This window comes from Notolepis coatsorum, assembly GCF_963971535.1.
Source record: "Notolepis coatsorum genome assembly, chromosome: 14".
NCBI classification, from domain to species: Eukaryota; Metazoa; Chordata; class Actinopteri; order Aulopiformes; family Paralepididae; genus Notolepis; species Notolepis coatsorum.
Window position 1 is genome coordinate 98,710,370 of NC_140178.1, and position 26,552 is coordinate 98,736,921.

The 26,552-nt window shown below is 42.8% G+C and overlaps 1 protein-coding gene across 1 annotated transcript in view; it reads left to right on the top strand.

The window, feature by feature from the left end:
* Positions 1–26,552, top strand: part of casc3 (casc3 exon junction complex subunit) — a gene marked incomplete at its 5' end in the record, with an annotated part of 52,273 nt that overhangs the window by 8,512 nt on the left and 17,209 nt on the right. The window contains 6 exons of the mRNA XM_084328815.1: positions 1,520–1,831; positions 2,374–2,522; positions 4,612–4,788; positions 12,991–13,058; positions 13,215–14,165; positions 22,354–22,533. Coding sequence (XP_084184941.1) covers positions 1,520–1,831; positions 2,374–2,522; positions 4,612–4,788; positions 12,991–13,058; positions 13,215–14,165; positions 22,354–22,533 — 1,837 coding nt within the window. The remainder of the gene's footprint in view (positions 1–1,519; positions 1,832–2,373; positions 2,523–4,611; positions 4,789–12,990; positions 13,059–13,214; positions 14,166–22,353; positions 22,534–26,552) is intronic.

Genomic DNA, 26,552 nt, shown 5'->3' on the forward strand with positions numbered 1-26,552 from the left:
GCGCGATTAATTGCTACTGTATTTGCGCGTTTGTTTGAGGCGGAACCAGTGCCCCTTCTCAGTCACTGTCCGTGTTGGGAGGCGGGCCGCTGGCTTTACTACAGAGCACAGCACAGGATGAATTAATGAATGAAAACTTTATTTAACAGATTGCAGAATGGGTACAATACAGTACGGCTGCTCCGTGGGGCTAACGTTACCCCTCATTGTGTCTATTCTACTAGCATTAACGTTACTCATACAAACAATCAATAGCGAGTTATATTGATCACGCTATGTACGATAGCCATGCTAAAACGCTAGCACAACATTAGCACCTAACCTAACAACAAGCCTTAACAAGTCAGCGATCTTTTTGCGAGACTAAACTCTCCGCTCGGTGGCAAATTGTGTTGATGTCGGTTTTGTTTAATCAATAAATGAGGCAGAATACACAGTGACTGTATCCTTTGTTTATTGCACTTGTGCCTGCTGCAAACATAATGATTATGAAATCCTATGCGGCGTTCTGTTTTGGTTCAGACTCCCTCAGACTATCCAACGAGCGACGCGTCTCTATTCTGACCAATCAGTGGTCTGCAGTGTTTCACGTGACTTTTCTGGTACCACTTCTACCAATAAGATGCATGCATCTCACTCGCTTGGAACCACGACAGAGCAGGGACTAAAAAAGTACCTGATAATTACAACAATACTTCCGGTCCGGTCGGTGGGCTTCAAAATAAAAGTCTAAAACACCGGAAAAGACGGAGCGGTGGGCTTCAAAATAAAAGTTTTGGGAAATTTCTCAAAAAAAAAATTATCTAACCGGTCGCAATAATATCGCTTATCGCGATATTTTCGGTGGCAATTAATCGCCCAGCAAAATGTGTTATCGTGGCAGGCCTACTAACTGCGCTCCAATCTATGCCAATAATGTTCAGTTTTGTGATGGAGAATCCATAGAAATAATAAGAAAAAAAAATTCATACAGAAGTAATTTGCTTGCAGGAAGCTGGAATCGGCTGCGAAAGGTAGTTTTTCTAAATGTCAACGCTCATTGAGAGCTCTGGATTCGATGACTCATATGACTACAACTGGCGACTCGCAGCTAATTCAAAATGGCGGATATTCGCTAAATTATTTTAGACATTCCATGAACTAAAATCCCACTAATAACACTTTAACCTATTGGTAAACAAACATATTGCTGAAAATATACAATATGACTGCTCTTGTGACATGGTTAGGGTCTTTACTCTTGGATACATTTGGGGTAAAAATGTCATACAGTCTGGAGAGATTGATTTATGATGTGATGTCATCTTGGGACCGGTACCGGACCAGTCAGGCTTAACCTCTTAAGCCCGACGGGGTCGGTACTGGTCCCAAAATGATAAGAGGTTAAGGTCAACCAGTAATTGTTTTCCCAACATCGTAGTTTTAGTGTTTCTAAATATGGAAGTGAATTAGTTATCCGTTCATCGAAATATCTGAGAAAACAAAGTATTGATAAAATGTTACTTGTCATTTCCTCCAGGGAGGAGAGGAGGAAGAGGAGGCAGAGCACTACAGCGACGAAGAGGCTCCCGCTGCAGCTACAGAGTCTAAACCCTCCGCTGCCGACGGCCCCACGCAGGGGGAGGAGGAGGTGGAGGAGGAGCAGCAGCAGGAGGAGGAGGAGGAGCAGCAGCAGCAGCAGGAGGAGGAGGAGGAGGAGGAGGAGGAGGAGGAGCAGCAGCAGCATGAGCAGCAGCAGGGCGGGGAGGAGAAGAAGAGAGGGAGCAAGCAGGAGGGCAAGACAGATGAGAAAAGAAACCTATCAGGGGAGAGGCAGAGTGGAGATGGACAGGTAATGATGGAGGCATCAGAGGAAGGCATGGATGGAGTCTGGGAGAATGAGGGATTGAAGTTGAGTGTGTACTGTGATGAATGGATCCTTAATCCACTAACGGCCTAATCCATTAGTTGGTTTTATCGACAAATCAGTCGGACTAATCGATTAGTCAAATTAGACAAATCGGCAGAACCAATGCACATCATACCATTTTCTATAATATGTCCACCTATTCAAACAAGTCCTAATAAGATGCAGAAAAGACGCACAACATGTCTCATTTTAACATTATATTATAACATGTCTCATTTTAACATTTAGACTTTAACACACCACCTTGTGTCACTACAGAGTAGGTACATTTTCGACAAAGGGAAAACAGTGGATTTCTTAGTACGAAAATAAGAAGGAAATATAGTTTTCCATTGCCACATAGTGATACAGTAAGTAGATGAGAACCAGGTTCAGACAAAAGGGGTTAAATGGAGGGGAAATGCGTGTTAACAGATGTATGCACCACTAACATTACCCCATCCTCCATCCCATAATCAACACAGGAGTCTACAGATGACCTCGAGACCAAGTCTGGAGGAATGCCTGGTCAGAAGCTAGACGATGACGAGGACCGGAAGAACCCTGCCTACATCCCCAGGAAGGGACTGTTCTTCGAACACGATGTCCGAGGACAGACCCAAGAAGAGGAGAGGTAGGATGGATGGATGGATGGATGGATGGATGGGTGAAAGAAAGAAACGCGACATAGTTCCCTGTAAAGGCCCTGTTTTTCCAAGGACCTGTGATGTCACTAACTCCCTCAATGAGTAACCCTAGCCCTATTGGTTGCCACATTAGTACATAGTTTAAAATGTACTCGACGTGGACGTCCTCTGATGCAGAGTGAACGAGGTCGCGCTCCTGTCTGCACAAGCTGACTGAAATCCTACTTTGTGCGGAGTAGATTTCAACGAGGCAGCTTGTGTAGACGGGAGCTTGACCCCATTGACTTTGCATTGGTTTGTTTTATTTGTTTATTTAAACGGATCCCCATTAGCTGACGCCTAAGCGGCAGCTAGTCTTCCTGGGGTCCAACTACATTCTTACACAAGATAACATACACCGATGGAACATAAGAAAAGCATATATCACAAAGAAAATGAATCATAGAATAGAGAAAAAACATGTATCATAGAATAAAAATAAATATAAAACGGGATGAAAAAACAAGAGATAAAATGCAGTTAGAACAAAATAAAACAATTTATCAGGGTGTGCATGTATTCAAGCTGTGCTGAAGACAAAAATTGTATTTTGAGTGTAAATAATAGTGTTTAAGATTTATTTTAAAAACGAGCCTTTCCTTTGATGTTCCGAACATCGCTAGGAAGACCGTTTCAGGATACTATTAAAATACCGCCCTTTTCATAAAATGTTACTTAGGTAGAGGTAAAGTAATCAATCCACCTCTTGCCCCTCTGGTGAGTACTTGCGCTGTGCACAATGCAATTATAACGGAACTTTTGAGTTTGAGTAACTATGAAAATATGTAATTAAATTAGCAGATAATCTTACCTCAACACTGAGCCATGAGAGACTGCATGCATGTCAACCACACTAGACCTAGGTGAGCTAGGTGGCTAACTATCCAGAGCTAGTATGGAACAGCATGGATTGTGCTGAGAAAGGACTCTTTCCGATTCATAAGAAGAACATAAATATATAGCCTAATGAAATAAAAGTGCCCGTTTTGCCGTGAATGCCCACTGAAGTCTTGGGGCGTCTGAATGAAAGGATTCTCAGTCTTCCTTTTGTATTTCCATCAGATTAGACGCGTGTGAAACATGTAATAACTTACTCAGTCTAATGGATCTGGTTAATACATTTTTTTTGATCCACTTTTTTCTCCCATCCCAATTTTTCGTATCATCCAATTCGACCCTCCCCTGTCTTTGAACGCTGTTTCATGCGTCCCACAAGCCGGCTGCAATGTGGACTAAGTCATACATAACACGAGTCCCCTCCGATACTCGAGGTAGCAGCCGTCGCATCTTTCCACCTGCGCGGCTCGATCTTTCAGCGTTGGGGTCTGGGCTTTGGAGGGGCCCCGCCCCTGTCGCTTCCTGATTCTACTGCGCAGGCGCACCAACCGACCTGTAGGAGTCGCTGTCCACAACGCCCGATTCCCACCCATCAGTTTCCCTCCCCCTAATACTGCCAATGTATTAGTGCGGACGACCAGCTAAACTGAAAGCAATGTGGAGCGCTGGGCTCGAACAGGGAGGCGTACCTGTTCGAGCCCAGTCTCCAGTATTTGTGGTGAGCGCCTTGCCCACTGCACCACGTAGCCGCCCCTCGGTTAATACAATTTATTAACTCGGATGAAAGTATCAATACAAAATAGTCAGAGAATTGGCTGAATGGCTCTCATCCAAGTGACTAGCTAGGAGACCCGGAAGTAAGAGACCGAATCACAGAGAGGGGGCTCCTTTATACCCAGGAGAGGGGAGGGGGAACACCATAAACTGGGTAGAGAATCACAGAGAGGGCGCTCCTTTATACCCAGGAGAGGGGAGGGGGAACACCATAAACTGGGTAGAGAATCACAGAGAGGGCGCTCCTTTATACCCAGGAGAGGGGAGGGGGGACAGAGGGAGGAGACAAGCTCCTATTTCCCCCACAGATGTCACCAATGATATGTTTCGAAGCATCGATGCAGCCATTTATTTATTTATTTTTAAATATTTGATTCAGTGGATTATTCGCCCCCGAACTAAAACATGTCTTCCTCACTCACACAGGCCGAAAGGTCGTAACAGGAAGCTGTGGAAGGACGAGGGCCGCTGGGACCACGACCGCTTCAGGGAGGAGGAGCAGGCGCCCAAGTCCCGCGACGAGCTCATCGCCATATACGGCTACGACATCCGGAACGGGGGCGGGGCCGTGGACCGCTCGTACAGACAGCAGCGCAGACCCAGGTGAGGACTGTTGCACTCGCAGGCAGACGCACTTATCACTTCATCATGTTGCCATCGGAGAGCAGACCTCTAGGGCCTACAGACTCATCTGCACCGTTTGTTGCTCTGCACAGTCTACCGGTATTTCTCTCATATTCTTATATTCAGATCAAATTTTATTGCTTATATTTATCTCTTTCAACCATTACCCTGCCCATACCTGTACGCCCCCTCCCCCATGCTGCTATGATGCCCGGATTTCCCCAAAGGGATCAATAAGGGATTATCTTCTTAGTGAACCTGCAGAAGCTATTTCCTCAACTATTTTCAACTGTAGTAGGTCCAACTCAAGGGCAGTTTAAGAAACCGTTGAGGAAATGGTGTCTGCAGTTCATTAGAGGTCTGCTCCCGGCTGGATTATCTTTTCCTGTTTTCGGAATTCTCGGTTTTAAATTGTCCTGTTTTCGGATTTTTCGGATTTATAATTTTTTCCTTTGGATTTAACCCCCCAAAAATAAAATTATGTTTTAATAACGGTACATCTGCAAACAGTGCCAGTGCAGTTATGAGTTTATTTTTGGTTGCCAGTGCAGTGCAATAACTAAATGATAATTAATTTAACCTCTTCCGACGGTGAATATCACTATGCTAAAAATGACCAGACATGAAAAACTGCCACTGAGCTCGTTCAGCACCTTCTTGAGATCACGTGTACAAAAAATCGAAGCAAATGATTAAACAGAAGGTTTTGTAGATACAGTACTGAATTCTGCCATCCGGACACATGCAATTTGAAATATGATTATAGAATATCAGGCCTATAAATGACCTTATTATATCCACATCTATGGATCGGGCCAAATCTCCTCTTTCCAATGGCAGAGTTCAATCTGGATTTAGTATCACCAGGCGTGCAGCAAGAACCGTGAATGAAATCTACTGTAAGTACAGTTACTTTTTTATTATGTAGATTCCGCCGCCATTTTTCATCAGATTGCAACGCCATTTTTTGCTCGACATTCACAGAAAGGTAGAGAAACGTACTGCTTTCTAATTTATGCCAATAACGTTCAGTTTTGTGGTAGATAATCCCGAAAAATAAGATAAATAAAAGTTAATCCACAAGTCATTTGATTGACAGGAGCTGGCTTAACATGGGTAGTGTAGTTTTTCGAAATTCCAACGCCATTCGAAAGCCCTGGGTCTCCTCCTCATATGACTACAAACACAAACGCTTGCACACACACGGAGAAAGGGAGAATGGCTAAATCAACTAACCAGTTAGTTTTTATAGTGTAACGTTTGGCTACTTGAGAGTAGTGTTGTCACGATACTGGAATTTCGACTTCGATACGATACCTTGAAAAGTATCGATACTTCGATACCATTTCGATACCAAAAAAGAAAAAAAAAAAAAATATATATATATATATATTTTTTTTTAACAAATTTAGCTTTTGTTGCTGGTTGATTCTCCTCAGCTTCGAGTCTGGTACTATAAGAGAAGATAAATATAACACTTTTAAAACCCTTTGTTTATCTTTAGATCACACATTTAAAAATAACTGTTCATCTCACTTCAATCATTTTTATTGCAAATGCAGAACATGGTATTTTCTCAAGCAGACAGATGTAAACACTGTAATCTGTGTTGCATGTACCTCACAAACTGAACAGTTAGTAACAGTTTTTATTTAAAGATAACGAGAGCAAGCGAGAGAGAGAGAGAGGTATCGGTAGATAGAGAGAGAGAGAGAGAGGTAGCGATAGAGAGAGAGAGAGAGAGCGAGAGAGAGAGAGAGAGGTAGCGGTAGATAGAGAGAGAGAGAGAGAGGTAGCGAGAGAGAGAGAGAGAGAGGTAGCGGTAGAGAGAGAGAGAGCGAGAGAGAGAGAGAGAGGTAGCAGTAGATGGAGAGAGACAGAGAGAGACAGAGAGGCTATGCTCGGAGCATTTTAGTAATGTTACATTTTCAACAAGATTGCTGCTATTTAAACACTTGGTGGAAACAGGGTAACGTTAACCTTATGTCGACTGTAGTATTGTATGACCTCGACATAACGTTTACACGTTAACGTTACTCCGTTTCCATGCAGTATTTATAACTGTGGCCAGCTAAGCTAAGGGGGCTAACTTTAGCTGGTAGCTATAACGTTACAACGAAGCAGCTGTTGATATTATGCGCCATCAGTAGACAACGTATCATGTATTAAACTAGAGTTAATGGTTTAATGCTTCAGTCACAGTGACGTTGAAAGAGCAGCTGTCACGAACCTCTTTCATTTCTTTATGGAGATCGGCGCTGGCACTGCTATAACCGCTTGCAAATAGCATTGGGGCATTTGTAGCTTGTCCTTCGTTGTTTACTTGAAACCCGAAGTACCTCCAAACAGCACTTCTGCTGCTTTCTTTATCCACAAGCACAAGTTGCGGAGGCTCTGCATTTACCATCTTCAGCTAAAATGTTTGTTTACTAACTGAAGAAGACGGCTCTCTGTGACTCTGTGAGGGGGAGGGCTGGACTCGGAGGAGCCGGGGGGGCAAGCACGCTGAGCGCTCTGAACAGCGCGTCAACAACTTGCGGTAGAACCAGCGTTTCCGTTAGCCGGTAATTACCGGTTTTTGACCGGCAAAATCTGTTTAAGTCCGACATATTTCATCTCTCCGGTCTTAATGTCCGGTGAAAATAATTCCCTGAGTCTAAGCACAATTTGATTATTTGAATTGTATTAAAATAGGCTAAAATTAAATAGCCTATGCGATGAACGAAACGATCATTACATTTGTTTCCTCGTTGCTTCTAATAATGACAACGACGTTGTCAGCGAGCGAGAGCTTAGTGCTGGGTGTGCAAACTTTTGTGAAGCTGCAGAGCCATAGCACAAGCAGCCCAATGCAGTATTCCAGCAGTACTCCAATTCAGCCATTTTCAGCCAATGTTGGGTGGGGGGCGCTGCTGTGCGGTTCCCAGAAAAGAGCCAATAACAGCTAAATCAGCTTCTCTGCAGCGCCATACTCTTTGCAAATAAGTCGTTGTGAGGTGGAGAGAGTCGTCACGCAAACCACGATAATGTTGCCGTCTCTCTGCTTTCTCAGTTCTTCGCTTGATATAATTAATACAAATGTCCAATATAACGGAATTCGTTAGCTCATAAAAATGTGATTATAACTGCTGTTTAGTGTCGGACCGACTGCCCACATACGCGGATAAAGTCAGCAGCAGCACGGAGTATCGAGGGACTTATTTTATTTGGAATATATTAATTAATGACTGTATACGCAAAAGTAGCCTAGTTTTAAGTAATAATATTATAAATCTACATGCCTTGAGGATGACATTCTTTATATAGCCTGCCTATCAATTGTTTTAAAGCTCAATAAACTATGACCGGAATTAATCTCATTTGTCCGGTAGATTGAAATCTTGCAGGTCACGGAGACCGGCAACAATTTTTTCTAACGGAAACCCTGGGTAGAACACTCGCCAGCTGGTGGTACCGATACTGCAGAAAGTATCGGTACTTCGGGAAATGAGTATCGAAGCCTTTTTAAATATTCAGTATCGATATGTATCGATACTTCGATATTTTTGACAACACTACTTGAGAGAGAGACTCTTGTTACGCGCGATGCAAGTGAGTGACTTGTGGAGCACGCACTGCGTTCCGTTGTCTTGGAATGGATTTGGTATAGCCGTAATTTCTGTGTCTCCGTAGAACGTGCCGCGTCACCGTTTTAAAGTCGCAGTGAAGATTGATTTATATGAAAACCGATTTATGTATAATTTAAGCAAATGCAGCGATAATTCAGAATTCCGTGTTAACACTATGGTCGCCGATGACGTGTTTAGACGTCATTCCTAGCCATGCTCATTCTGCCGAAGACGCCGTAACTCGTCTTTGATATCAATATTTGTTCCACGCTCATCTGCCAGCGGCGCGAGGAAGTCACGGTGAGTTGCAGCGTTATATTCTAACGTGTTCCATATAAACTTCTATGATGATCATATGACCCACACTGGATGAATCATCTAACGCTGCCCACGGAATTATAAACGCCCCCTCGCCCATCCGGTCAATATCAGATGATACGTAGTAACTTCTAGAACAGGGGTGGGCAATTATTTTTCCCAGGGGGCCGAATGAGCAACTGAAAATATGTTGGGGGGCCGGGCCAAAATTCCAAACTCAATTATGCATAATATACATTTTATTTCTATATAAAAAACAGTAAATGGCATTGTTTTGACCCCTGGTAAGAGTGTATGTTATTATTTGGCAATTAAAAGGTGAGGTTAGCTTTCAAAAATATCATTTATTCAAATAGAATTTATTTCCAAAATGATAAACAAAATGTGAAACATTAACACTTTAACTGCCAGAAGACGTGTTACAGCGTCCTTCCCGGCCATGCTCAAGTTGCCGAAGGACGCTTTACAGCGTCTTTAATATCAATATTTCAAAAATCTGTGATCGGATTCATATTTCCCCTCCGCTGGCCTGAGATCCACCAGGAGGACCCACTGAGCTCTCTGGCGGTTCAGGAGCACCATCTGGTGGCCGATCGGCGCAATCGCCAAACAGGAAGTGCTGTGGAGGTTGTGCTGTTCGGCCATATTACTTCCGGGCACTCGGTTTGGCTCCCGGCACTCTGACTCGTCACAATACATAGCGATCCATTGCAAATAACTCGATAAACAACATGATTTGGACGTATATCAGACCACGTGAGCGGATCGGCGCGGCCGAGAAATCCGCTCTTCGCTCTTTAAAGCTTGGTCCGCTCCGCTAATCACTCATGTTGACCCCGCCCCCAAGTCGCTCCCCGCTCACCTTGAATCGAGCGCTCCCCGCGCCAGATCGCTCGGCAGTTTTCTTTCTTCTTTTTTTGGAGCATGGTGTAAATGAGCTCAAACTACAACAGTCTACACCCCCTGGGCCCCTTAACAATTGTTTGTATTGAGCCGCATTGTAATTGTAGCCATTCTGCAATGTTAAATAACGTTGTTTATCCATTCACTATCTCTATTAAGCGATGATAGGCTAGCCGAGCCACAATGCTATGGTCGCTGCCATTAACGTTAGCATGTAAGCTAACGTCAACAACAATGGCGTCGATATACTTTTTCTAACTGGAGTGAGTGTGGGCGTCTCTACAGTGACAAAGCCTGAACGAACAGCCTATCACAGGTTCACCCTTCTCATTGGTTGAAAATGGCCTTCATGTTTGTACATCGCCATCTGTTGCTTTGGCATTGTACTGCATGTATATATTACATCAGTGTTAAACCACTGTGAGCGGCCTGGAGTGGATTGGAGCGGAGGAGAACTCTCGCTCCGGACGTCGCGCCGACTCATTTTAAAACCCACTCCTCGCTCACGTCAAAACCGGCCGCTCCGCGCCCCGCGCCGCTCACGCTCCGATCCGCTCACATGCACTGACGTATATACCATTATACAACCTGGAAATGGACCGGGTAAATCGACATCCCATAATGGTAAAATTTCTACTCTACGCTGATCGCCCAACGGCGCGAGGAGACTGGGGTGAGTTTTAGCGTGTAGTATTACCGTCTTCGTTTCTAACTGCTATGATCAACATTTGACCCACATTAGATGATTGATATAACGCTGCCCACGGAATTATAAACGGCCCCTCGCCCATCCGGTCAACATCAGATGACGTGTAGTAACTTCTAGAAGTACGTCTAGTTGGAATTTTTTATATTGCGCCGATTGCCATCAAGCTGTATTGCATCATCAATATAATGCATTTGGGGCTATAGATCACGTTCTGGAGAAAGCTGCAGAAAACGATAAAAACATACTTATACTTTAGACCATATTTTAGTATGAATATGTGAATGAAAAAGTTTAACGTTGCTACACCCTGAACAATACATATAGGACATTGAATGGGCCATAATAATGGCAATTTAGCAATAGAATTAAAAAAGTTATAGCCCTGCAAAGAAGGGGAACTTCTCCATAGACAAATAGAGCTGGCTAGGGATGGTAAATTATGAATTTAACCCATGGCGATCAAAGTGTTAATATCTAAATTCCGTGAAATCCTTTCTGCGGATTCCATAGGACCCTAATAATATATAGAGATGTTCCGATACCATTTTTTCCTTCCCGATCCGATTCCGATACCTAAGCTTTGGGTATCTACCGATACTGATCCGATACCAGTGCATACATTAAATTTTTTTTAATTATAAAACTTTTTTTATACAGCTACTGTTTTATATATACTGTTTTTTAGTAATAACTATAAAGTAATGGTATTTATTCAACAACAGGTGATTGTATAGATTAGTATCAGTAATTGAAAACTATCTCAATGAGTTCATCCACGGAAAGGTTGTTGGCACATTAGTTCCACACGGACATTATTCGTTGCTGCACTTGCTTCCACAAGGCTCCGTTTAAGTAGCAGAGGCTCTGTTGGGATTTTTGCACAATAAATATTCAACATTCTCTTTTGAGACTCCGCCTCAGACTCTTATAATTTGGCACTAATAGCTAAACATTGTCACCGATATGGCTGTCCACAACATGTCATTAATTGTGTACGCGAGGTGGTCGATCAGTGACGACGTTAATGTGACTGTAACGTTACTGGTGAAAATGTGATTTAACTTGGAATACTCCTTTGCCAACTTGCTGTACTTTGCTTGCAGGTCTGCAGCCATTATTGCTGGATTATGAATAGCCCCAACTTTAGCCAAGGTAACGTTAAAGCTAAAACTTTAACGTTAGTTAACGCTAGCTTTCGGTTAGCTGTTCAATGCTAATAACTAGAGATGTTCCGATACCATTTTTTCCTTTCCGATCCGATTCCGATAACTAAGCTTTGGGTATCGGCCGATACCGATACTTATCCGATACCAGTGCATACATAAAAAAAAAAAAAAAAACGATATTATATAAATTTTTTATAAATATAATATTTTTTTTTTTTTAACAAATACTGTTTTATATATACTGTTTTTTAGTCATAACTAGAAAGTAATGGTATTTATTCAACAACAGGTGATTGTATAGATTTGTATTAGTATCATTAATCAATGAGTATGGGGCTTCAGCACTGCAGATATACCCTACTCCAATGATCCACACGGACATTATACGTTGCTGCACTCGCTACCCACTGGCTCTGCAGATATACCCTACTCAGTCTGTCTACAAGGCTCCGTTCAGTAGCAGACGGATCTTTTGTGATTTTTGCACAATAAATATTCAACATTCTCTTTTGAGACTCCGCCTCAGACTCTTATCATTTGGCACTAAAAGCTAAACATTGTCGCCGATATGGCTGTCCGCAACATGTCATTAATTGTGTACGCGACGTGCAATTGTGCAATGACGACGTTACCGTTAGCTAGCATGAGCTACCGGTATATGGGAAGACCATAGAAGACTGTAACGTTACTGGTGACATTGTGATTTAACTTGGAATACTCCTTTGCCAACTTGCTGTACTTTGCTTGCAGGTCTGCAGCCATTATTGCTGGATTATATGAATAGCCCCAACTTTAGCCAAGGTAATGTTAAAGCTAGCTTTCGGTTAGCCGTTCAATGCTAATAACACCAGCCACCAAGCGAACCCATGAGCTCGCCGTCAACACCGCTCTGTCGGGACGATGACATTTAAGAAAGTATCTGCTGTTAAAATGACAAATGGCATTGACACTTTAATCGATTAAGCACACGTTTGTTTTATAATGCTTACTCAACAGACCACAGTGTTGTTGATAAATTACGTCATATGGTATCGGAGCGCAGCATTAGAGGGTACTCGCCGATACCGATACCAGCATTTTAGCCAGTATCGGCGGCTTTTCCGATACCAGTATCGGTATCGGAACAACTCTACTAATAACACCACCAAGCGAACCCATCAGAGCTCCCAGTCAACAGCGCTCTGTCGGGACGATGGCATTTTAAGAAAGTATCTGCTGTTAAAATGACAAATGGCATTGACACTTTAATTCACGGTCGGTTAAAAACACGTTTGTTTTATAATGCTCACTCGGCAGACCGCAGTGTTGTTGATAAATTACGTCATATGGTATCGGAGCGCAGAATTAGAGGGTACTCGCCGATACTGATACCAGCATTTTAGGCAGTATCGGCGGCATTTCCGATACTGGTATCGGTATCGGAACAACTCTAATAATATATACCTACATTTCTTTTTCTCTCTCCCGCTCACTGCAGATACAGTACCTCCCCCAGCAGAGACCAGCGAGGAGGAGGAGGAGGAGGTGGTGGTGGTGGAGGAGGAGGTGGAGGTGGTGGAGGTGGTGGAGGAGGAGAGCGAGGAGAACGAGGAGAGCGACCTGTCCGCTCCTGGCAGGGTGAAGGAGGAGAGCGACCTGTCCGCTCCTGGCAGGGTGAAGGAGGAGAGCGACCTGTCCGCTCCTGGCAGGGTGAAGGAGGAGAGCGACCTGTCCGCTCCTGGCAGGGTCCCGGCGGTTCTGCCCGAGGTCCCCCTCCTTCTGTGCCCCTCCATCCCTCCTCTTCCTCCCCCTCTTCTCTCCCTCCTTCCTCCTCCCCACGCAACCACAACAACAGCCCCTCCAACAGAGCCCTGCCCTCCCACAATGCCCCGCCCAACCGGGGCTTCCAGAGTGGCAGACCGCAGCAGAATCAAGCGCACCTCCCCCCGCAGTCTCAGTATAGAAACGGCGAGTCGAACGCACCTCATCTCAGAGAGAGACAGGGTCCCAAGACCTATTCGGAGCCCGGCCACCGGCAATGCATTACATTGGTTGATGGGGAAAGGGGCGGGGTTCACAGGGCGCGTGGTGGCGGAGGAAGGGGAGGTCCTTCGGTGGTCGTTGAGGAGGTTACCCACATCCATGGCAACGAGCGGGAGGAAGGCGACGAGTTTTCTGTGACGACGTCGGCTTCCCAACACGGTTACCGGTCCACGTCGCCACGACGACAACAGCAGCAACAGGAGCAACGAGGAAACTCGGACCGATCGGGATTGGCTACCTCTTCCTCCGAACCCTCCTCTCAGTCGCCGGCGACCAATCGGGAGTCGTCCCCTCCCGCCGAACGGCCGGTGGAGAGGAAGTCATACTCGCTGGCCCGCAGGACTCGATCGCGGCCGGCAGAGTTGGGCAGCAAGCAGCCCTCCGTGGAGGAGGCGGCCACAGTGGCCACAGTGGCCACGACCCCGACCCCGACCTCTGGGGACGTGGGAGGGAAGGACTGGGCCACAGAAGACGCTGTGCCCAGCCAGGGAGGAGGAGGGGCCGGGAGCAGCCCCAGCACCGGCGGCCTGACCGGGTTGGACCAGGACCTGGCCAGGTTGAGTCTGGCCGGGCAGAACTGGCCGACTCAGGTGTTGCCCCCGGCTTCGTACCTGCGGTCCGAGATGAGGGGTGAGTGGGGGCCGTGTGTCTAGATCCTGCTTTGTGTTTTTGTTGCTCCCTGATCGGTCTCTCTCTCTGATTCGCTGGCTAAGCCTCTCGCCCTGCAATGGCTTAGCTGCTCTTTATTAACCTCTTAACACATTGGATGCCACGGACGCTTTTTGTCGTTAGTTCATGCCGACCTTTGAGTGCCCCCGACGCTATATAGCGTCTGTTTGGCGTTTATTTTATTTTATTGGCATCAATCGAGCCTCAGGTTAGTGTTGCAGACTCTCTGAGCTCAATTGGGAAGATACCGCCCCCTATCGTCTCTCCCTGTGTAACTGCACCCCATTACGTTAGACTGATGCAGGGGGAGTGGTCAGTTTACTCATTTTACTTTTCCGTCAAGGCATCTGAAGAGACCAAGTGATCGCCGGCCCTCAGAACAGCGTGGATTATGTATTTACAGTACCAACGCTGTAATCAATGAGCGTGATCGATATTTGGAATGGCGATCAGGAATTGGAATAATCTTTTTGGATAACATCTGATCTCGGGTAAGGAATTTATTTTACCAGTCTTAGGATAATCAGACCTGTTTTCACGGAGATATAAGCTTTTGCCCTGTGTGTGTGCGGTGATTCCTGATGAGGAAATGAGAGAATCGATTTTTCAGCCTGCCTCTATAGCGTGCATAAGTACACATATACTATCGATAATCTAGCGTTTATTTGAAAACGATTCATAAATAGGCAGAAAAATTACAACGTTTTTCTGTATGCTAGAATATTCCAGTAAATGCCGTTTATCACAGAATATATATTTTCCTTGAAAACGAGGGCTTTTCAAAATGCTATAAAACGAAAATTAACCGATAAAAAAACTATCCGTTTCGACAATGTTGACTGCAAACAAGTCATTGATAAACGACGGGCAGATTAGACGCATAGCCATAATTTAGGATAGAGATTATGCGTTCACAACGCTATCATTGAAGTGGGTGCTGGCATTCAACAGGGTTTCCAATGTTAAATGGCTGGCACTCAAACTGTTAAGCCCTAGCCATATTTTCTGAAAATTTGCCTAAAAGTACATAAGTAAATGGAAGATTGCTCCACTTCTTACAAGGTCCATTTGCATGTTCCTGGTATCTAGGGACATCTATGAACCTGATAGATTATGGTGTTTTCAGCCTTTTGTTGATTGTTATCAGCCTTGATCTGGTCTTCCGTGTAGGGCTGCACGTTTTTGGGGAAATATCTAATTGTGATTTTTCTGACAGATATTGCGATTAAATTAGCGATACATTATTATTAAATTTTTTTTTTTTTTTTTTTATTCAACAAACATGACCATGTTCACGTCTTAAACTCATACTGAGGCCTTCGTTTTGGTTTTAAATTGCATATCATCATTCATTTATTGTCACACAGAGCAGAAGAATTTTGCCAAAACAAACTCATTTCCTTTGATTTAATTATACATCAAATGATTTATGTCAAGGATGAGGGACATCCATTAGTTGCAGAACTTGCAGTCACCTGATTTTTACAGACGATGGCGCCATTGCTCTCATGAAGCAGCAGGTTGGAGGCAGAGTTTTTATATTACTCCGGTTGCAATGCCTCGCTTGAATGAAGTTAACTTTTCACCTGGATAACGTCAACATTCAGGGTGAATGTAATGTGAGAAATTGGGATGGGAGACTTTTTTTATTTTTTTTTTATCGGATCGAGAAAGATCGATATCGGTAGATACTCGAAATCACATGATCGGGATCGGATCGGGAGCAAAAAAATGTGATCGGGACATCCCTAGTCATAGTCCAACTTAACTGAATGCACATGTGTGTGGACTACTGTACTATTACAGGTATTGAAATTAACAATGCAACTTCCTTATACAAAAAAAGAAAATACAAAATCTTTTATTAATTTTTTTTTATAAATAAATAAATAATTAAATCTCTTTGGCGTCCCTGTATCGATACAGTATCGCCACGCAAAGTATCGCGATACTACTACGTATCGATATTTTCCCCCACCACTAGTTTTCCTACTTAAATGTTAATTGAATGTACAGTAGAGAGAGAGACGGGCTCAGCCCCCCCCCCCCCTCCTCCTACTATTGGAACTCCCCTGTTTTCTCTGTCTGTTAGCTAGCTTAGCCTAGTTAGCATTAGCGGCTAATGTTAGTTTACCCCGTGATGGGCATCAGGAATGACGAGGATGCAAAGCTTGTTAGACGCATTCGAGTTTTCACTGCACATAGAAACAGCACAGGGGAAAAAACAAGGAATTATCTCGGTCGCAAAATGCGACCCAATAGGCGCGTGCTCTGGAGCCCTGCTGTAACATCTTCACACACAAGCTGCTGTTGTTGGGCATATACATGGCTACCTTGGGCTACTTCTGATTGGTGAGCAATGAGAGCACAGCACTTCTTATTAGTAAGCATGACTAGCACGCAAGAGAACCTTGAATCAGACTCTCTGTATAACTGGGTCTCTTCTCTCAAAAGACTACACTCAAGTTAGGTTGTGCCAAATCCTCACATCAATAAGCGTCTTTTTCTGACTCGATGCGCTGAGATTTCTATAAACTCATTTCACTAATCGCACTTAAAAATCATTGGTAAACAAACGTAGTGCTGAAAATATACACATTGACTGCTGTTTTGACAGGGTTATGGTCTTTACTCTTGGCTACATTTGGGGGGGGGGGCGTGGGGGGGACGCAACATTAATTCATATGCTCTGTATTAGGGATGCACCGAATGGGAAATTCTTGGCCGAAACCGATACCGAAAATAGGAAACAGTTGGCCGAATGCCGAAAGGCCGAAAATGATTCATATAAATTAGGGCTGCAACTAATGACTATTTTGGTAGTCGACTAATCTATCTTATTTTTTCGATTAGTCGACTAATCGAAAAACAATTGTATTAAAAAAAATAAAATAAAAAATTACCGGTATAATTTTTTGCACTACCTATCTTTGTGAAAGTGGCTTCTCAGCTCTGGTCTGCAGTGTTTCACGTGACTTTTCTGGTACCACTTCTACTCGCTTGGGACCACGACAGAGCAGGGACTAAAAAAGTACCCAAAAAGTACCTAATAATCACAATACTTCCGGTCCGGTCGGTGGGCTTCAAAATAAAAGTCTAAAACACCGGAAAAGATAAACTCAATAAACTCTGACCGGAATTTCTCTCATTTGACCGGTAGATTGTGATCTACCGGACACTGAGGCCGGCAACAATTTTTTCTAACGGAAACCCTGATTGAGCATGACCTCAAAGTTGCTTTGAGACTCTTGTCAGGACCAAACAACATCCCCAGTTATCCCATTAGTTCCCCCAAACTTACTGTTGTCTGTTATGTTAAGCTAAGAAGTCTTCAGCTGGCTGGACCAGAGCTGAGAAGCCACTTTCACAAAGATAGGTAGTGCAAAAAAAAAAAAAAAAAAATATTATATATATATATATAATATATATATTTTTTATGACTAATCGACGCAACAATTCCTCGTTGTCGATTTATGTCGACTAATCGTTGCAGCCCTAATATAAATATATATATAATAGGCCTGCCACAATAACACATTTTGCTGGGCGATTAATTGCCCCCGAAAATATCGCGATAAGCGATATTATTGCGACCGGTTAGAGAATTTTTTTTTGAGAATTTTTTTCCCCAAAACTTTTATTTTGAAGCCCACCGCTCCGTCTTTTCCAGTGTTTTAGACTTTTATTTTGAAGCCCACCGACCGGACCGGAAGTATTGTTGTGATTATTAGGCCTAACAAAATTAATAGTTGGTTTCAGGTTGCCGACCGACCCTGCCGATTTAGGTGCGACCTGATATATTGTATGAGTTTTTAGAAAAATTTATAATTTTTTTTTTTTTTTTTTTTTTTTTTTATAAAGTTTCATAGAAATCTTAGTCAAACATTTAGTATTATGGATATTAAACATGCTGGCAGAGTACATGCATCCATGTTGTTGTGAACATTTTAATTAAATAAAGAAATTCCCTATCCATAGTCGCCGTGGGAAAGAATAAAAAAAATAAATAAAATAAAATAATTCCCTACCTACCCATGGCCAAACTGACAACCAACCTGAAACCAACTATTAATTTTGTTAGGCCTTAGGTACTTTTTGGGTACTTTTTTAGTCCCTGCTCTGTCGTGGTTCCAAGCGAGTAGAAGTGGTACCAGAAAAGTCACGTGAAACACTGCAGACCACTGATTGGTCAGAATAGAGACGCGTCACTCGTTGGAGAGTCTGAGGGAGTCTGAACGAAAACAGAAAGCCGCCATCTTTAATGTCTCTCATAGGATTTCATAATCATTATGTTTGCAGCAGGCACAAGTGCAATAAACAAAGGATACAGTCACTGTGTATTCTGCCTCATTTATTGATTAAACAAAACCGACATCAACACAATTTGCCACCGAGCGGAGAGTTTAGTCTCGCAAAAAGATCGCTGACTTGTTAAGGCTTGTTGTTAGGTGCTAGCTAATGTTGTGCTAGCGTTTTAGCATGGCTATCGTACATAGCGTGATCAATATAACTCTCTATTGATTGTTTGTATGAGTAACGTTAATGCTAGTAGAATAGACACAATGAGGGGTAACGTTAGCCCCACGGAGCTCCTGTGCTGTGCTCTGTAGTAAAGCCAGCGGCCCGCCTCCCAACACGGACAGTGACTGACAAGGGGCACTGGTTCCGCCTCATTAAAACAAACGCGCAAATAGCAATTAATCGCGCCCGTCAAAATCATTGCATTCATTTTAATTATCGCGGCAATTAATCGATTTATTGCTTATCGCGGCAGGCCTAATATATAATGTATTTCTCTTTTTTTTTAGCTACCTGATTATGGCAAAAGACATGATTATGGCAAAACTTTACTTAAATAATATTAATAATCACTATTATGGGCCCATAAAACATTTATTCAGTACTTTTGAATGCATACATTAATTCCAGACTGACTGCTGAAAGATTGTACAATTTAAACATTTTCTCTTTGCATACAACAAAATTTGATTACGTCATCACAACAACACTTTAGGTTACGAACGTTACGTAACCCTGTTCTTTGACATTCTGTGATATATTTTCGGTGCTAAAACCCTTTTGGCCGAAAGCCGAAAGAGCCTTTTTAACCATTTTCGGTGCATCCCTACTCTGTATTGGTAGATTTATGGCGTGATATGAATCTCGGCTCTGTGCCGTGCCCGTCGGGCTTAAGAAGAGGTTAAGGGGTGAATGGGGATGGATGTCTCTCTAGGGGTGAATGGGGATGGATGTCTCTCTAGGGGTGAATGGGGATGGATATCTCTCTAGGGGTGAATGGGGATGGATGTCTCTCTAGGGGTGAATGGGGATGGATATCTCTCTAGGGGTGAATGGGGATGGATGTCTCTCTAGGGGTGAATGGGGATGGATGTCTCTAGGGGTGAATGGGGATGGATGTCTCTAGGGGTGAATGGGGATGGATGTCTCTAGGGGTGAATGGGGATGGATGTCTCTCTAGGGGTGAATGGGGATGGATGTCTCTCTAGGGGTGAATGGGGATGGATGTCTCTAGGCAGGGACCGAAACTAAAGCCCGCCGCCCGCCAGGGGCGGTCAGTTTTTACCGTTGGCGCTTGACACTTAGAGGGCTGCCCGCCGTGTGACGTGTAATCAATCAAGTTCATAACGATACTCTTATTTTGAAAATCTGTGCGGGTCTCATTTCCGCCCCAAGCGCATCTCCAGTCATATCGATGGCTCTGGCAGTTAGCAACAATTAGGTTTGTATGATACTCTTATTTTGAAAAAAACTGTGGCAACGAGTCATATCCGCCCAGCCCTGCAGCGGGATACTATTGGCTAAGGGCTTCTGCTCGCAGTGCTCATGTCAACACAGGCAGTCTGCTCTAGAAGAGCGGACCTCCGTTACTGTTTAAACAATGACCCAGTCAACTATTCACTTTTAGTTTAATACATGACGAGGCATTGTCTAACGGTATCTAGCTGGCTAGCTACTGATAGCTGCTGATATCAACAAATGCTCCAGCAATAGTCGACTCGAGTGCATAATACCTCCGTTCCCTCGTTAGCTAGCTCACGTTAGTCGATCTGTCCCAGTAAACTAAATTGTCTTAACGTTATCTACCGGGCTAGCAGTAGCTACAGATAGCTCCTGATATCAATGTCTTATAACATTGATTGAATGCGTATTCTAGCTGAGGGCATGTTGAATGTGATTTGACACAAGAACAGTAACGTTATAAATGGGTCCAGCTGCATCGCCGGAGAATCCTTGCATGCTGAATGTAGGGTCTAGCTGAATATAGGGTCTAGCTGCAGGGCCGGTGAATCCTTGCTGGAGCTGGAGGCTACTCAAGTATACACACACAGACAGTGGAGCTGTTTGCAGATAGCAAGCATTTTGACTTATTGCGTGGTGGCGATGTCTCGCAGATAATACAACTACAAGTATGATTATATAATATATATTTTATTTAAAAAAATTTTTTATATAAAATATATATATATATTTTTTTAATCAAAAAAATTTTGGCATGTAAGAAATATGCTTGGCGGGTAGACTCTTCCCATCTACCCGCCACTGGCCGGTGAGTCAAAAAGTTAATTTCGCTCCCTGTCTCTAGGGGTGAATGGGGATGGATGTCTCTAGGGGTGAATGGGGATGGATGTCTCTCTAGGGGTGAATGGGGATGGATGTCTCTCTAGGGGTGAATGGGGATGGATGTCTCTAGGGGTGAATGGGGATGGATGTCTCTAGGGGTGAATGGGGATGGATGTCTCTCTAGGGGTGAATGGGGATGGATGTCTCTAGGGGTGAATGGGGATGGATGTCTCTAGGGGTGAATAGGGATGGATGTCTCTAGGGGTGAATGGGGATGGATGTCTAGGGGTGAATGGGGATGTCTTTCTATAGGGGTGAATGGGGATGGATGTCTCTAGGGGTGAATAGGGATGGATGTCTCTCTAGGGGTGAATGGGGATGGATGTCTCTAGGGGTGAATGGGGCCTAACAAAATTAATAGTTGGTTTCCGGTTGCCGACCGACCCTGCCGATTTAGGTGCGACCCAATATATTTTATGAGTTTAAAAAAAAAAAAATGATAAAAAAAAAAGGAAAATCAGATTTTTTATTTTTTTTAACGAATAAAGTTTCATAGAAATCTTAGTCAAACATTTAGTATTATGGATATTAAACATGCTGGCAGAGTACATGCATCCATGTTGTTGTGAACATTTTAATTAAATAAAGAAATTCCCTATCCATAGTCGCCGTGGGAAAGAATAAAATAAAAGAATAAAATAAAATAAATTCCCTACCTACCCATGGCCAAACTGACAACCAACAGGAAATGGGGATGGATGTCTCTCTATGGGTGAATGGGGATGTCTTTCTATAGGAGTCAATGGGGATGTCTTTCTATAGGGGTGAATGGGGATGTCTTTCTCTAGGGGTGAATGGGGATGTCTTTCTCTAGGGGTGAATGGGGATGTCTTTCTCTAGGGGTGAATGGGGATGTCTTTCTATAGGGGTGAATGGGGATGTCTTTCTATAGGGGTGAATGGGGATGGATGTCTCTCTAGGGGTGAATGGGGATGTCTTTCTCTAGGGGTGAATGGGGATGTCTTTCTATAGGGGTGAATGGGGATGGATGTCTTGGTTTTCTCATTTTCTCTGTAATGTATCTGTCCATCTCTCTGTATTTTCTCTGTATTTATCAGTGTTATCTTTCTGTATCTCTTATCTGTATTTTCCCCTGTGTGTGACTGTATGTATGTATATATCTATATATATTAGGGATGTCCGATATTATCGGCCAATATTGGCATTAAAATGTAATATCGGAAATGATCGGTATCGTTTTTTTTTTACATTTATTTAACCTTTATTTACCCAGGCAAGCAAGTAGAAACAAAATCTTATTTTATTTATTGTGAAAAGTATGCGTAATGTTGTGTTTTTTGGGGGGGGAAACCCTGCATATATCTGTATCGGTTGATATCGGTATCGGAAATTAAGAGTTGGACAATATCGGGGTATCGGTAAAAAAGCCAATATCGAACATCCCTAATATAATATGTGTGTGACTATGTGTGTATATATATATATATATGCGTGTGTGTGTGTATTGTTTCTTATCCATCTGTATTGGACCCCTCTCTCTCCCCAGGCATCCCCAGCCCCATGCACATGCCCGGGGCTCCTCCTCAGTTCTCCGGCATGGAGGAGATCATGGGTCCGGGCGCCAACCGTGCCAAACGCTACTCCTCCCAGCGCCAGAGGCCCGTGCCGGAGCCGGCACCACCACCCATGCACCTGGGTGTGATGGAGGGGCATTACTACGAACCCAGTGAGTCCATAATACTACTATTACTACTGGTATGAGTAATACTGCTGCCATTACAGCTGGCATTAGTAGTAATACAACTTCTACCACTAATAAATTATATCACTGATGTAGTTCCACCCAATATAGCTGGTATTAGTAATATTACTTCTACTAATAAATATATATACTGAGTGGAGGGCTTATAAGCTAAATGTCATGTTAACCATAATGATACTTGTCATTGTTATATATTGGTTTATACTTTTTTTTTAATACTACCCAATTTAAAAAGCCTTTTAAGCAGGGCTGTACAGTGCGACATATATGCACGACACGTGCTATGAAAAAAATCACTGTGCGATGAATGAATTTACAGCGTAGCCTGGGCCACGATATTCTACTTGGTAGTTGTAGTCTATCGTGCGATTAAAGACCATGTCGCAGTCTGCGTAGAGTCCATACATACATCCAACACCAAATCCCATAATTCCTAGCGAACAATCGAAACAAAACTCTGTGAAGATAGTAGTTTTATTCAGTCATCATCTCACACAATACAAATCATATTTCCCCTCCGGGGCCCTGAGATATACTGCAAAGCTCCACTCAACTCTCTAGCGGTTCAAGAGCGCCATCTGGTGGCCGATCGGCAGATCGCCAACAGGAAATTACTTGTCGAACCGGAAGTGCTCATCCATATGTCGTCCGGGCACTCGCTATCGTTAGAGAGACTCCGTCTTGACGCAGTGAACATCGATCGGTGCAAATAACTCAAAAAAACAACATGATTTGGACGTATATACTATTATACAACCTGGAAATGGATCGGGCATTTCTCCATCCCATAATAGAAAAAATTCTGTTCCACGCTCATCTGCCAGCGGCGCGAGGAAGCCACGGTGAGTTGCAGCGTTATATTCTAACGTGTTCCATATAAACTGCTATGATGATCATATGACCCACACTGGATGAATCATCTAACGCTGCCCACGGAATTATAAACGACCCCCCGCCCATCCGGTCATCATCAGATGATGCGTAGTAACTTCTAGAAGTACCTCCAGTTGAAATTTATTATCTGGCACAGATCGCTATCAAACTGTATTTCATCATGCATATAATGCATTTGGGGCTATAAATCACGTTCTGAAGAAAGCTGCAGAAAACGATAAAAACATACTTATACTTTAGACCATATTTTAGTATGAATATGTGAATGAAAAAGTATATCGTTGCTACACCCTGAACAAGGGATATAGGACATTGAATGGGCCATAATAATGGCAATTTAGCAATAGAATTTAAAAAGTTATAGCCCTGCAAAGAAGGGGAACTTCTCCATAGACAAATAGAGCTGGCTAGGGATGGTAAATTATGAATTTGAACCAGGGTTAGAAATTAACATTTTTTTTCAAGGGCTTTTTTTGCCCCCCTTAATTGATTTTCGGGGGCTTTTTTTTTAAATTATTTCGGGGGCACAATTTTTATAATGAAAATTAACATAAAGATTATAAAACATTGTTGAGACTTTTTTTTACAGTCTTCGTCCCTATGTTTGATCATGTAATGTTAATGTCTCCATATATAGGGCTCTACGCTAACCTTTTTCCCAAGGAGCACATGTGCTCCTAAATAAAATGTTAATAAATAAAATCTAAATACAAATTTAGGAGCACACAAAGAAATTTAGGAGCACAGTGACAATTGTTCAAGTAACACACACACACACACACACACGATGTGTGACATGGCTTGGTTTCATGTTTTGAGGTACCTTCAATTATCTGTAAATAATACATACATACTAGGGATGTCCCGATCGCCTTTTTTTGCTCCCGATCCGATCCCGATCATGTGATTTTAAATATCTACCGATTCCGATCGTTCCCGATCCGATCTTTCACATTAGTAATCAATTTTGACGCATTTGTGTCAGAAACTGGCGGAGCAAGAAGCCCCTCTGTTGCCTATAGTCCGGGGCGCGAGCGCGGCGGCTCTTGTTATTACATTCATGTGCTTCATATGAGAAATATTAAAAGTTTCAATATATGTTTGCACATTAGTATACATTCAGTGTTCGACTTACGTAATGATTAGCTCCATTCTGGTCTGAAACGCCGACGATAATCCTCAGTCACACAGCAAATAATTGCCGTTATCTGAAAAGTTAGTCTGAAAACTCCGCCTCTTGCTGCTTCATGAGTTTTTCCTCCACGCGAAATGTCCTCCTTGCAAACATTGCAATTGCTGTTGGACTGGCTTGACTTTCTATTTTAAAATGCTTAGTTACAAACCTCTAGCAGCTGCTCAAGTCAGTGGATAACCGTGTTTCGGGGAACAACGTGTTGTTGTGATGTGAGCGTCTAAAATTAAAGGGAATGTGTTTGTTGCAACGGTGTAAATTAAAGGGGATGTGTTTGTTGTGGACAATTATTCTGCTCTGTGTGACAATAAATACATTAATGATATATTATATGTAATTTAAAACCAAAACTAAGGCCTCCGTATGAGTTTAAGACGTGAACATGGTCATGTTTGTTGAAAATAAATAAATAAAAAAAATCTTTTTTTGACTGCCGATTTTTATTAAAAAAAAATCCGATCCCGATCCTCTGAAAAGTGGATCGGGACATCCCTAATACATACTCTATCTAAATAGATTAAATGATTGTCCCTGAGGGTAAGTTGTGTTGTTGTCTTGATATCTACAAATAGCAGACGAATAGCTGGTTGCCTCTGGATCAATGAATGTCTAATATTGAATAATATTATTAGCCATTTTATTTTTAACATCCCTAATTCCAACAATCAAGAGGCTTGTTTCAAATTGATACAGCACTGGAACGTTTGAGTATAGGCTCTGGCCAGAGTATCAATGAAATACGTTGCGCGCTCAGCGCTGTGGAATGAAGGAAATCGGATTTGGATGTTATTCTTTGAAGTTGTGTTACAAATGGAACGGTCTTTCCCCGCCGAACACAAGTTACTTAACGTTACACAGGTCGCGCTATGCAGATGCTTAGCTTGCTAACGTTAAGATAGCAGTGTAATGCTTATGCTTGATGAAAGCAGAGCTCTCCCCCTGTCTGTGTTCGCCCCTCTCAAAGCACCCTGTAACACGCAGCGGGCCCCGCCTCCCTCCCTCATTGCAACAAACCTGGCATTCCACCCAAAAACTGAATTTCAGTCCAGTTTCTCAACTATTAACAGCGGAGCTGTTTGTAATCTTCACTCGCACACTGCAAGTAAATGATTTTTCCGGTTCGCACACACACATATTATTAGGGGCAAATACGAGGGAAATGCTCGCACTGTAGAGCATATATATAATTATATATATAATTAGTAAACTGCTTTTATTGCCCCCCTTAACTGATTTTCGAGGGCATTTGGTCAATTTTCGAGGGCATTTTGCCCCAAGCCCCTGTTAATTTCGAACCCTGATTTGAACCATGGCGATCAAAGTGTTAATTTATTTTTCTTCGAAGCTTCGAATTAAAATCGAAGCTCGGCCCGAAGCTTCGATTGCCAAAAAAAGCTTCGAAGGTCAGCCCTAGAAACCAGTAACATCACAAATAGGAAGCAAGTACCATAAAAAATAATAAACCTTTTATGGGGTTATTTACAATAATAATAATAATTTTATTTTTAAAGCACTTTTCATTGTGAAACAAAGGTATGCAGAGTTCCTTGTACTCCTGATTACCGTAATGCAATGGTGTGTGTGATGATCTCATTCAAGGAGTACTACAAGCGCACACACACGCAGTTTGTTGTTTTTGTTCCATTAGTGATTTACACACTTTCTCAATAAAAAAACATTGTATGACAAATTTAAACAGATTTGCTCTGCTAATTTGAAGCGTAACATATTGATGTCTTGTATACAGTTATGTCCCTGCAATTTACCATTATGGACAAATAAAGATAAAATGTTTGTCTGAAAACATTTCTTGTTTAGGTTTGGATTTTGTGTGCCCTGTATGCAAGATTCATGTCCTTTGCCAGTCACATACCTATTTAAGTAATGAACTGCACTA